Source organism: Coffea arabica, chromosome 4c, assembly GCF_036785885.1.
Source record: "Coffea arabica cultivar ET-39 chromosome 4c, Coffea Arabica ET-39 HiFi, whole genome shotgun sequence".
Classification (NCBI taxonomy): domain Eukaryota; kingdom Viridiplantae; phylum Streptophyta; class Magnoliopsida; order Gentianales; family Rubiaceae; genus Coffea; species Coffea arabica.
In genome coordinates, this window is record NC_092316.1 from 43,100,619 (window position 1) to 43,113,763 (window position 13,145).

Below are 13,145 nucleotides of genomic sequence, written 5' to 3' on the forward strand. Positions count from 1 at the left end.
TAATATATACATGTATATAATATTAATAAATTATATAATTATATTTATATTTATTATTTTAAATATAATAATATATAATAATAACTATATTTAATATGTAATATGTAGTATATTTATATAAAATATTAGTATAATTAATATTTGTATGTATTATATAATTATAATTATATATTTATATTATAACATTTGTATATTTATATTTAATTATATATATAATATTTAATTTAATTAGTTACAAACTTATAATAATAATATTATTAGCTATATGTATTATATAATGTATATTAATTTATGCAATATAATTAATATTATCAATTATACTAATAATTATACATGTTTGCTAATAGAAATTATTAATTAGTTAGACTAAATTTACTAATACATTTATACTAATATATTTAATTAGTGAAAATTTCTTATATTCCATTTACAAAGAGTTAATAACTATCATTTACGATGTGGTTTATAATATATTTATTATATTGTATTCCGAAATAGTCGTTGAACCAAATATTAACTATAGTAATGATACACATTCCAAGTACTTGAACCAAACAAATGTATTGGAATGAATGACCTCATTCCAAACCCAGAATATCCGATTCCGAATCTGAATCCGATTCCGATGTGCAAACCAAACGCCACCTAACTAGAGAAAATATTAGACAAGTCAAGAAGATCATGATGCATGGCAAATAAACACTTGGAATACCTCCAAATTACGGGCCATTTTTTTGATTGGCTTGCATTTCTTTTCCATTTATTGACTACATGCCTCGTGATATTTTTCATGTATGTAGAGACCAACAGAAAGAACTGCTAACTGAATTTGATTGGTCGATATTGTAATATAACGACGGCTGTAAAAACCGAGAGAGAGAGAGAGCTGCCTATGACAAGTTTTAGAAGAAAATTATAGCTTATTATATTACTCCTCCAACTCTGGAGGTTCGCATGCTTGATGTACAGAAGCAGTTAGGCACAATTGACTTCACCTTGCCTCTGGAGTTTCTAAGTAGCAACCCTATAACTGTTGAAACTTGTTTTGTTTAGGCAATAAAATATCCTCTATCAATACATATATTGGTTGCCAATCTTTTCCTTATTATCTCGTCTTAGTAAAACCCTGCTGTAACTTGGGATTTCATCCGCTAAGCAAACCATTTTTGGATTGTCCTTACAGTCAGCTCTAAATATTCGCCAATATGGACACAAATCAATGCAACAAGCATGATCCTGCATCTCTAAATTAATTGCCATTGTCAGACTTCAGGTCAACACAAACATCTGGGAATTCACTACCAGTTTTCTTACCATACTTGAGCATACCAGGAGGTTGATACCCCCGATAAATAGAGTACTCATTACAACTGGGAAGAAAGGGCTCAAGTAATAAGGAGCTAATCTACCTCCTTTTCTTTAAGGAACAAACCTCAATCTTTTTGCGTGAGAAGCAAAAAGAAGTCAAAACAACTGAGATATTGCAGGCAGAAGGCATCAAACCCCTTTGTTGAAATGAAAGAATGGCTATTCAGACACTTTAACCATGTTGAGCCCAACGCAAAATTTTGATTTCAAAAGACAGCCCAATCTCTAGTCATACCAAGTGCAAGTGAAAAAACGCTCAGATTTCTATATCTTCATTATTTGTTCTCATTTGGTCACAATGTCTTGGAGATGTCTACTGAGCTTGAAATCAGAGCATGTCAATCTTGCTATCAATTGACTACTGAGAAATCTACATTTTAGATCTTCCCAAGGCTTTCCAAGTATCGAAGGTTGACTTGCTGTCATGAAGGAACCTGGTAGTATTGCTCTGGACATTTAGAAGCATGCCCTCCCTTTTGCATTAACTCCAGCACCACAACTTCAAGAAAGAGTCACGTGCATTTCAGCTCCTGTGCTAGCAAATATTTCATCCACCCTGTATACAAATGAATGAAATTAGTGCACTAAAGCAATGCCATAATGTGAAATTGTTCTATGAGTTCTTATATCTCAATTATGGGAACTTTTGGCATTATCTCAGTTTTGATGGCTTAACATTCTAATCAAGCAATGGCCCCCATCTTACCTTCCCCATTAAGGTGAGTTTTGAAGACATTCATTGGGCATAATAATTTCTGCAATTTTTTGAATGGACTCCCACAAGCCTTTTATTAATCTGTGACTCTTGATTCTCAAGAGTAGGATATATTCTAGCTGCTATTAACTTTAAGAAAATAGACTCACGACCTCAGATTATCTACCTGCTTCTCTCTACGTTGACCTCAGCAATCAAAGTAGTTAAATAAATCTGCAAGAAAGGTGATCAATTTACATGTGTGAGAGAGAGATAAGTGATAATGAATTCGACGGACAAGTAAATCATAATGTTCAATTTTTTCTTTTTCATAACTGATAAGTAGTGCAATAAGTAAACTTCATTCCTTTATCTATCTTATTTGATTAGTCAGCTTAACAAAGATTCTGCCTCAATGTGCATTCCTTCATGATTATCCTGATCAGAAAAGTCACATTTGCAAAGAGCCTGATTTCCTAATTTTTAGTAACTCAAGTTTGAAGGTCTTTAATTCCATCTTTAAAAGCATTACAATTTCAGGATTTCCACTCGCTAATCAGTTAAGTTTTAATAATATGCATCCATTTCTGCTATAATCTCAACACCATGGATTTGGGGAGCCAGATGACAAGAAATCAAACATTGTAACATCACATCTCTAGGCAGCTTCAAAGAAAAATGTCAAATGACCATATATTTGGCAGAACACATCATCATAAACAGTGGTTGAGATGTCAAATTACTGTCTTGCTAAGGTAATCGTAATCAATCTGCTTTAAAACAAGTGATCCCAGTGTAATGCAAACAAATTAAGTGCATATTGCACATAGGCAAACCACTACAAATACATTGTTTTGAGATGTGTATAGACACTCTGACATTAGAAAAGTAAATACTATTCATATACCTGTAAAACATTCCGGTCTTGTTGATGCCTAGGTTGAAAAGATTCAACTTCGCCTTTCCCAAGGCTTGGAAGAACTGGCTTGCTAGCTCCATGTGAATACAAGGAACATGTACGCAGATCATCAAATTCTCCTGGATAAAGTTCATCTGACCAACACAAGCTACTGAGATCTGGAATTCTTTCATCACCCAAGGAAAGCAGCTCCATGACAAGCAACCTCTGTGTGTGTGTGTGTGTATATATATATATATATATATATATATATATATAATTCAAGAAGAATAAGCATAAGATCAGTAACACAAATTAGAAGCATGAATTACAAACCAAGAAAAGCTTGTTGAAAGCCAGCCACCTCCATACTTCACCTTGAAGTTTAGCTCTGATACAAATATCTGAACAAGGTCCTGTGCTGCTTTTTCTGAAGAAGAAAAATAAAAGCTAATTATCATAAAGACATCAATTAATAGAGTGAGACCATGATAAGTTGGTAAAAATTTTGCAAGAATGACAAATAGGCAAGCTCTGAACAGCATCACACCTTCACATCTTTGCAAAAGCAGGTAAAAAAGATACAAGACTAAAAATCAGAAACATATACAACTCACAAATCTACATTTTAACTGTTTCGACAACATCAGAAAGCAATTTGTTGAAAAAAAGAAAAGAAAAAAAATTTGACATCCACAAAAGAAAATTTATATGTCCCATGCCTTTAGCCCAGGTACACTTGCAATCATGTTAGCAGTTGTTGTTCATCGTACATATAAATAACCAGATAAGTTTCAATAATTTTTCTCAAATGCTGTATTTCATAGATTTTTTTGCACCACAATGAAGAGAAGAATAGATCTATTGCTCTGATGGACAATCAAGAATCAATATACTAGAAAGAAGCAATTCTTCATTGGCATATGCAGTAGACATACCAAAAAGAGAGATTGGCCAAAATGTGAAGACTGGGGCTCCCCCCCCATCACCAGTATCATTCTCATTTTCAGAAGAGAGAGAAAACTGAGCCAAGGGGCTATTGGTTGTTCCTTTCAGATAGCACCTCATAGATCTAGATGTGTTCACCATCTGAGTTACAACGCCTACCTGTTATGATAGAGCTTGCCAATTTACTTCCACATAAACCACTAAAGCACCCAAAAAAGCACATAATAAAGTTGGTACAGAGAGAGAAGTAAAAGAGAGTTGTTGCCCTTGTTCTCAAGCGTCCACACATTAAAGAGATCAGTATTACTGCAAAACTGTGCATTCATTTATTTAATGCTTTTCAAACATCTGGCAGTGATTAATAAACATTACAATGTACAAAAATGAAGATAGGTTAGTAATTGCACAAAGACGAGAATAAGATGAAGAAGACAAGTCAAAAACATTTTAAAATAGAAAATCTTCTATCCCTGAGACCTAATAAACTGAAAATTTCAAAGACTGATAAAGTAGATTAATCTTCATAAGTGGGGTGTTGATCTTGAAACATGGAGAAGTCACGGTAAGTCACTTGAAATTCTGGAAAGCTGTATGCAATCTATCTTGTTCCCAAGAAAGCAAATCAAGCAAATCCTCCCACATAATTATAATTGCTGAAGTTGTGCAAGGCCCATAGTACTAAAGGAGTTCATTTGCAGACATAGGGCAGTGCATTTTGCTAATTGACTAAGCAGATGAAGTCAATAAAAGAAAAAAAAACATTTTGCATAAAACCAATCAGTATTAAGTATGCGTACCATATCTTTGTATGATGCCAAGAGTTTATTATGCTGAATCTCCTACAAAGAAAGGGCAGGGCAGCAGGCAGGGAAAAAGAAACTGATAAGCATTTACTAAGCATTGTAGTATTACAAAGATTTGTATTCGCATTAATATGGAAGATAGTATATTTTTACTAAGCCCATTTCACATTAGATTAGCTTCCAATATTGGAGACTGAAGGACAAGTTCTCATGGATACCAAAAGCTATTCACATTTATGTACCTTTCAACATGAAAACCGGAAAAGAAAAGTATAAGAACAAATAAACATGTAAATTTTGTGAATAATCCAAATATCAATTCAAAAAAAATAGAAAAGCAGGTTCTCTTCTCTATTTCCTCCAATAATTCTTTGCAAGGTATGATACTGATGTACCATAACAAACCCAACAGCCAAACACAACAGTTTTAAGGAATTGTATGTTTTTCTGGCATTGACCCTGCCAAATCCTATCAAAGCCTGGCATGAAAAGAACCTAATGAACAATCACAGAATATGTGGAAATGCAAATATACTCAAGCTCACAAAATGCTTGATCCAATAGTGCTTGATATTTACACATTTATCAACAACATCACACATAGCTACAGTTGAGGTCACCACATACAAGTTTAGAGAGTGATAAATTAACAAAGCAATCCTGGTAAGTGCAAAAATTTCTTACCATCAACTATGTTCCTTCAAACCCATATACAAAGCATAAAATGTCAAATTTTGAATGCACCCTTCTGTGCGTTTTGGTTCCACATGAGAATTGAAATTAGACTGAATTACTCAAGTCACATTACTAACAGTACATCAAATTCAATGCAAATCCAATTCCCATAAACAAACCAAACATAGCCTTAATTGATAACTGTACACCAGATCACACATAATTTCCTATAACAGCACTCTACAGATACTACTATAACCATTGTCTAGACCATTTCATCTAAACAAGCACAAATTTGCGAAAACCAAACCTAATTTCTCCTAAGTTAGTTCTTCACAAAAGCAACCAAAGGCTCTATCTCAATCACTATTTTCAATAAAAGCTGTTAAAAGAAAAGAAACCAAGTTTTTAGCAAACACACTAACTTGTTGCTTAAACAACTTCGAAGAGGCTTTTTTCCGAATACTTAGCATGCCACTCAAAATTCCCAAATCCATCGCATCCATATACCTGTAAAACCAAAAAAACAATCCCCATTTTAGATAAAACACTAGGTTTAATAAAAGATTTTCTGTATATTGTTAAGAACATTAATAAATGCTGGCTTTTTACAGTACTTCTGGGAGAGATAGGAGTTGACAAGAGTAGTGGCTTGAGAGCGAGTAGCGGATGAGCAAGACTGCCAATCTTGCCATAAAGAAGCCAACTTCGACCATTGGTTTCTAAGGTTTCGCTGCGCTGCTGGCCCCCATAGCCTAATATTTACTACTGCAGAAAAAGGAGACGAAGAAGAAGATTTTGGGGTTTGAAATTGAATGTTGAGTTCTTCTTTTGTGGTTTGTTCCTTTGAAGCAGAAGAAAGAGGAGGGGTCTGGGATTCCATTGGCGTACAAATAGTATTTTGGCTCCAAATAGGAAATGCAGCCTTTAAGAACCAACCAAACCAGTTCTCAGCGAAATTGAAATGTAGGAATTGGCATGTGTGTGGTTTATTACAGGTCACAAACAGACAATCTTGCGTTCCACATTAGATCTTCAACCTCCAATTTGGTGCCTCAACTGGGCCTCATGCTGGAAATACTATCATGTGTATTAGTCACAATGTCACATGAAATATTTAGACACTATTTATTCGCAGCTTGGCATTGACACACAAGCAAGCTGTCACAATGAATATCAGTGGAACAAAAGGATTAAGGGCTCTGATTTCATATTGTTTTAAATTTAAAAAAAAAAATCAGAAATTAATTTTCTCTTGAAAGTTTCTCCAACTGCACAAGACTCTGTTGTACCAATGCTTTAAAAGTGATTTTCGGGTTTTTGATTTTCAAAACAAAAAAGACAAAATGGCCTAAATGGGACTTTGAAAATACAATGGTTTACAGATTCTAGTAGTGCCCAGTTACCTACATGGTATAAATATTTTAATTTTTTGAAGTGAAGGCTAAAACCCTTTACCTTGGCAACTCTAAGTCTTAGGAAAAAAAGAAAATGAATTTGAGAGCTCAGTTGTGAGGGAGGATGGTCAAGGTGTTGTCATCAAGCACATCCCTGGCTAAAACCGGCAGCAAGTTTAATTTCATTCTTCTAGTTTTAGGGGCAAAAATGAGTTAATTTAAGGTAAACACTCAACATGGATTAATTAACACAAGCTTAAACATGCACAACACAAAAACAAAGCAAATAAAAACACAACTGACAAATTCCAAGTGTCCGTAGGAAAAGCCAAGAAATTACGCGCTAGACACACATGATTACACAAAACAAAAAATGCAACTAAAGAAAGAGATAATGTCAATACAATATCGTCAATCCCATTTTGGGTACGCATCAATTCTCAGAAAGATGACTACAGAATTGATTAAAATCAATTAAACTAACAAAGCCAAACTATGGAAAATGAACTATGAAGTTTAAAACTTAGCCAACTAGGCCTTAAGTCAAACATAATCGCACCAATTTTGACTTTTTTAGACCTAGGGAAAACTTTTGAACTCAATTTACAGGGTTAAATTGAAAATCAGAGAAACAATGGAGTCAAAAAACAAAAAAGGTAACATTCGGGAACTAAAATTGCAATTTAGAAAATGGTCATCTTGTTCATTCAAACAGAACACCAGAAACTGCTGTCTCTTCTCTGTATAAAAGGAAAAAAGACATTCATACAAAATTAAGTTTCCTTTTCTCCAATCATCATTCTTTAGATAAACACTTTATCGAACACTTGGGGGACGATAATAAAGAGGAGACTTTCACCACTCATCGGTAGTCAAGTTCAGCATAGTTGCTCCAATCACAGCCCATTTAATCAAATCTAAACATATTCAAGCATAAAACGGCATGTTCATCGGGAAATAAAAAATGGAATTAGGCATTAAACTAGGACTCCAATAAAACATTTAAATAGACTTGCCAAATGCAGATAATTTTGTTGCGAAATTAAAACTGAGAATATCAAGAAATAAATTACAGGGCAATTCAGGTGAAGAACTAGCAGTTGGTGGTGGTGGCGGTGGCGGTGGAAAGTTCCGGCGACGACGGGGCCTCCTCCTCGACCCTTTTCTTTCTCTGTTTTTGAACACCCTCCAATGTTTTAATCTACAACTAAATTCCACTCTCCCCTCATAGCTCCACCCTCTGCAACTCGTCTCTCAGCTTCTGTAAGTGCACCATTGACCGACGGCCTCCTCGATCAGAACTCAGTAAGCCATCATGCATTCATGCAAATTTCACAGCAGAATTCCTATCAAGGCACAATTTTTTTCTTTTTTTAAGAGTCAAGAATGCCTAAATTCGAGGCAGCTTCCCCACGCACAACCAAATCACTTCAGTACAGAAATTAATCATAATCGCGGCAGTGATTTCTGTCACCAACTAAATATACGCTTATAAATTCTTGTTAAATGCATCAAGAAAGAATGTGGGGTTGTATTAAAAGCAAATGGAGGAAGCACGCCAGAGGAAGGTGGGATGTTGAGAATCTCGGTATTTTTTGGGGATTATCTGATACAACTACTGAAAAAATAATAAGAGAAACAAAGGACTGACTTTATTTCTTTGTAAATTTGATACTATTTATAGAGTTCAAAATAACTCCACTAATTATTCGACTAACTCCGCTAGCTCCACTAACTGCACTAGCCAATCTACTAACTCCATTAGCTACTTCATTAACTCTACTAGGTACAACAAAACAAACAAGGATTAATTACATTTACCTCCCCTGAGGTTTGACCATATTACCAATCAATCCCTGTAATTTGTCCAAATAACAGTTTCACCCTTTGAATGATCAAACATTTAACAAAAACCCCCTTAATGCCGAAAATGCCCTTATTGAGGCCATGTTGCATTAAAAAAAGAACATATTTTTATTTTATTAACCCTGAAGCAATCCAAAAAAATAGAAAAAAGTTTTTACTTATTATTTATAAAAACCATATCTTTACTTCCATAAATAGTTTTGAATCAATAATTATTTTAAATCTTAAAAATGAATATTAAAAATTAGATAAATTGAAAGAAAAATAAAAAAAGAAATTATTTTAATTCCTGGAGTATGGTTCAAATTGAGGAAAACATGCCTTGTGCTCTCCGCAACATGCCTTGAACAAATTCGAACCATACTCCAGGAATTAAAATAATTGCGTTTTTTTTATTTTTCTTTCAATTTATCTAATTTTTAATATTCATTTTTAAGATTTAAAATAATTATTGATTCAAAACTATTTATGGAAGCAAAGATATGGTTTTTATAAAATAATAAGCAAAAAACTTTTTTCTATTTTTTTGGATTGGTTCAGGGTTAATAAAATAAAAATATGTTCTTTTTTTAATGTAACATGGCTTCAATAAGGGCATTTTCGGCATTAAGGGGGTTTTTGTTAAATGTTTGATCATTCAAAGGGTGAGACCGTTATTTGGACAAATTACAGGGATTGATTGGTAATATGGTCAAACCTCAGGGGAGGTAAATGTAATTAACCCAACAAACAAACATGGTTAATTAAAAACAATTAAATATTTCTAACAATCTCTCTCTTAAACTGAAAGTTTTCCAAATATTCAGTTTAATAGGATTTATCAACTACAGAAACTCAAGCAATTTCCTTAGTTTTCTGAAACGTGGATAACTTCAATGGTTTGGTCATTAATCTTCACTTTTGCAATAGAAAAAATCAATTATTCAATCCCTTGTAAGTTCCCTTAAAAAGTGAGATCTCATATTTATGTGCTAGGTTCTTCCATATTATACAAAATTTTTAGAGAGTTTAATAGTAGAACTATTATGACAGTAAATTGTAATGGCTCCTTCTTACTGAAAATGCAACTCTTTAAAAATATTTCTTAATCAAATTGCTTAATAGGCACAGGCCGTTGCAGCTATGAACTCTGTTTTAGTTGTTGATAAAGTAACAATTGGTTACTTTTTTAAACACCATGAAATAACTGTTGAACCCATCATGAATATATAGTCAAACGTGTTCTTTCTATCATGAAGATCGCCTGCATAGTTGTTATCAGTAAAACCAAATAAATCTGATTTTTCACTATTCTTGTAGAACAACCCATCTGCAATGGTTCCTAACAAGTATTGAAGAATTTTCTTGACAACTAAAAGATGTGTCTCTCTTGGGTTTTCCATGTATTTACTATTAAAACTTACAACATGCATAATATCAGGCCTTGTGGCAGTCAAATACACGAGTTTTCCCACAATTTGCTTGTAAAGGGTGCTATCAACCCTTTTTCGTTCAGATTCTTTAATGAGTTTTAAATTCACTTCAACTGGCGTACTAGCAGAATTATGATTTTTCATTTGAAACCTGTTTCGAATTTCTTGCACATATTGTCTTTGAGAGACAAAAATTTTAGCAGCATATTGCACTACTTCAATGCCCAAAAAGTAATGCATCTTTCCAAAATCAGACATATCAAATTCAGCCATCATAGATTTTTTAAATTTCTCAAACATGGCACTATTATTTCTAGTAAAAATAAGATCATCAATGTTTAAGCAAACAATAAGCAATCTACATCTAACTCCAATCTTTATAAAAAGTGTATGTTCATATGGAGAATTTTTAAATTCCTCAGAAAAATAAGCATTTATACTACTATACCAAGCACGTGGGGTTTTTTTTAACCCATATAACGCCTTTTTAAGTTTGTATACCTTATGTTCATTTTCAACCTTCACATAACTAGGAGGTTGATCAATAAATACCCATTCCTGTAGATCATAATGTAAAAATGCTGATTTCATGTTTAGTTGGAAGATAGGCCATGAATGTAATGCTGCCAGTGCAATTACTATTCTGATCGTGCCATGCCTTATGATTGGAGCAAAGACTTTTCCATAATTCACCTCAAATTCTAACTTATAGTTTCAAGCTACTAAACGTGTTTTGTATTTGTCAATTTCTCCATTCTCCTTTAATTTCGTCTTATACACCTACTTGACACCAATTGATTCTTGTCTTTCTGAAAGATCAGTTAACTCCCATGTATTGTTTCATTCAATAGTTACAATTTCTTCATCCATTGCCTTCTGTCACTTTAAATTTTTTATAGTCTCTTCAAAAACTGTAGGATCACAATTGAAAAATAGAGCAAAATGTGTAAGTAGGTCCTCAAATTAGTCAATTCCAGTTACCTTATAATCGATCACCAATGCAGGTCTTTTTCTGATACGTTGAGGCCGTCCTTCATCTTCTACTACAGTTTGCGAACTTGGAACATTATCTGAACCATCTGGTGGAATTTCTTCTATCGGCTATTGCTTCTTTTTCATCAATTTCATCAAAATTTACAGGTATTTGTTATTTAATAACATTTTTATTCCATGATCAAAATTTTTTCTCATCAAAAATTACATCTCGGTTGATAACAATTTTCTTAGTGATAGGATTACAAATTTTGTAGACCTTTTGATTGATCACTAACACTGAGAAAAATGCATTTCTCTCTCTTATTATCTTGTTTTGTCCTCTTTCAGTTTGGAATATAAGTATAGGTAGTGCATGCAAAAATTTTGAAGTGATCTACTATTGGTTTTCGTCTACTACATACTTTCTCAGGCGTCATATTTTTAACAGCATGTGTGGGACTTCTGTTCAATATATGAATGTTGCAATTGACAGTTTTAGGTCAAAAACTTTTGGAATACCACTTCTTATCAAACTTATCCTCACCATGTTCAAGATTGCACGATTCTTCCTCTCTAAAATACCATTATGTTATGGAATATAGGCTGCTATAAGCTGCTTCTGAATTCTATTCTTCTCACAAAATTTTACAAATTCTTGTCTATTTTATGGACTTTTCTGCTTCCTTTTCGACAAGCATCATGAAATTTTTGAAAGTTGAAAGTGTTTCAGATTTTTCCTACAAAAAATATATCCAAGTTTTTTTACTATAATTATCAATAAATACCATAAAATAATGTTTTGCAGCAGTAGGTGGTGGATTTATGGGTCCGCATAAATCAGAATAAACCAACTCCAATACGTTCTTTGCTCTCTACAATTTTTTATTTGGAAAGCTATCCCAATGTTGTTTGCCAACAACACATTCTTCACAAACTCTTGAAGGAATTGTAATCTGAGATAGGCCAACCACCATATTTTTTTGCTACAAAGTCTTTAATCCACTAAAATTTAAGTGTCCATAACTAAAATACCATTACCATGCCACATTTTTTATTTTGCTAAGAAACATAAATGAGCCGAGTTCTGCAAATAGAGTGAGAACATAAAATTTGCCATCATCTTAACTTGAATAATTAAGCCCAACTTTGCATCTCGAATCCAACATACTCGATCTTTGATGGAAATTTCGTACCCCTTTTCTAACAACTGGCCCACAATAAGCAAGTTTGTCTTTAAGTCTGGAACAAAAAGAACATTAGTGATAGTGTGAATAGAAGAATTTCCTTTAGTTTGGATAGTTACCCTTTCTTTTGCCATAACAAAAATTGTAGAGTTATCACCAAACTTGACAGTATTACAAAATGACCCATCCAACTCAGAGAATGCCTTTTTATCTCCACACATGTGATTGCTGCAACCGGTGTCTAAATACCACATGTCTTGTTGAGTTTCTTCACTTAGGTGATACACCATCAAAAGAGACACTTCTTCTTCTTTTTCTGCAAATTTAGTCCTTTCTCCATTTTGTCTATTCAAATTAGTTCGACATTCTGACTGATAATGGTCATACCTATGACATTTGTAGCATTCAACATTAGACTTGTTTGTTGACTTTGGCTTTTGAATTGTTGATTGATGGCCTCCTCGTCCTCTTCTTCTTCCTTGAAATTGATTTTTTTGGTGTTGATATTGTTGTTGTTGGTTATCACAATTATTGCTTTCTCTACCTCTGCCTTTGCCTCTACCTCCTCTCCATGTTGAGTGACTTTCTGTTGAAACCTTCAATGCTTGCTCCTCTTTCTTTTGCTGGTTAATTTTTTTCTCATGAACCAGCAAAGAACTCTGCAACTCATCAATTGAAAGTGCATCAATATCTTTCGATTTCTCTAGAAAGCATAAAACAAAATTAAATTTTACTGTCATCGATTGAAGGATTTTTCTTGACAATGGTGATGTCCTCCAAATTCTCTCTATGGATCCTCATCGTGTTAGTGATTGCCACCGTTCTTGTGAAATAATGTGTGACGGACTCCGCTTGACTTCATGCGTAAAGTCTCAAATTCGGTCTGAAGAGGTTGAAGTTGCACCCGCTTTGCCTTTGCGTTTCC

At 33.6% G+C, this 13,145-nt stretch overlaps 1 protein-coding gene across 6 annotated transcripts; it reads right to left on the bottom strand.

The window, feature by feature from the left end:
- Positions 1–1,220: 1,220 nt before the first annotated feature.
- Positions 1,221–8,518, bottom strand: LOC113740220 (uncharacterized). Of its 6 annotated transcripts, none has more exons than XM_027267761.2 (9): positions 7,857–8,518; positions 6,004–6,457; positions 5,812–5,896; positions 4,706–4,747; positions 3,899–4,067; positions 3,338–3,390; positions 2,970–3,188; positions 2,250–2,296; positions 1,221–1,924 (listed from the first exon to the last, which is right to left on the bottom strand). In XM_027267761.2, the coding sequence occupies exons 2-9, from the start codon at positions 6,267–6,269 to the stop codon at positions 1,870–1,872; spliced, it is 936 nt and encodes a 311-aa protein (XP_027123562.1). In that variant the 5' UTR covers positions 6,270–6,457; positions 7,857–8,518; the 3' UTR covers positions 1,221–1,869. The 6 variants fall into 6 exon arrangements, with proteins under 6 accessions (XP_027123562.1, XP_027123561.1, XP_071902335.1 ...); XM_027267760.2 differs by having other exon boundaries at positions 6,004–6,466; XM_072046234.1 differs by having other exon boundaries at positions 2,236–2,296; positions 6,004–6,466.
- Between the last annotated feature and the right edge of the window lie 4,627 nt (positions 8,519–13,145).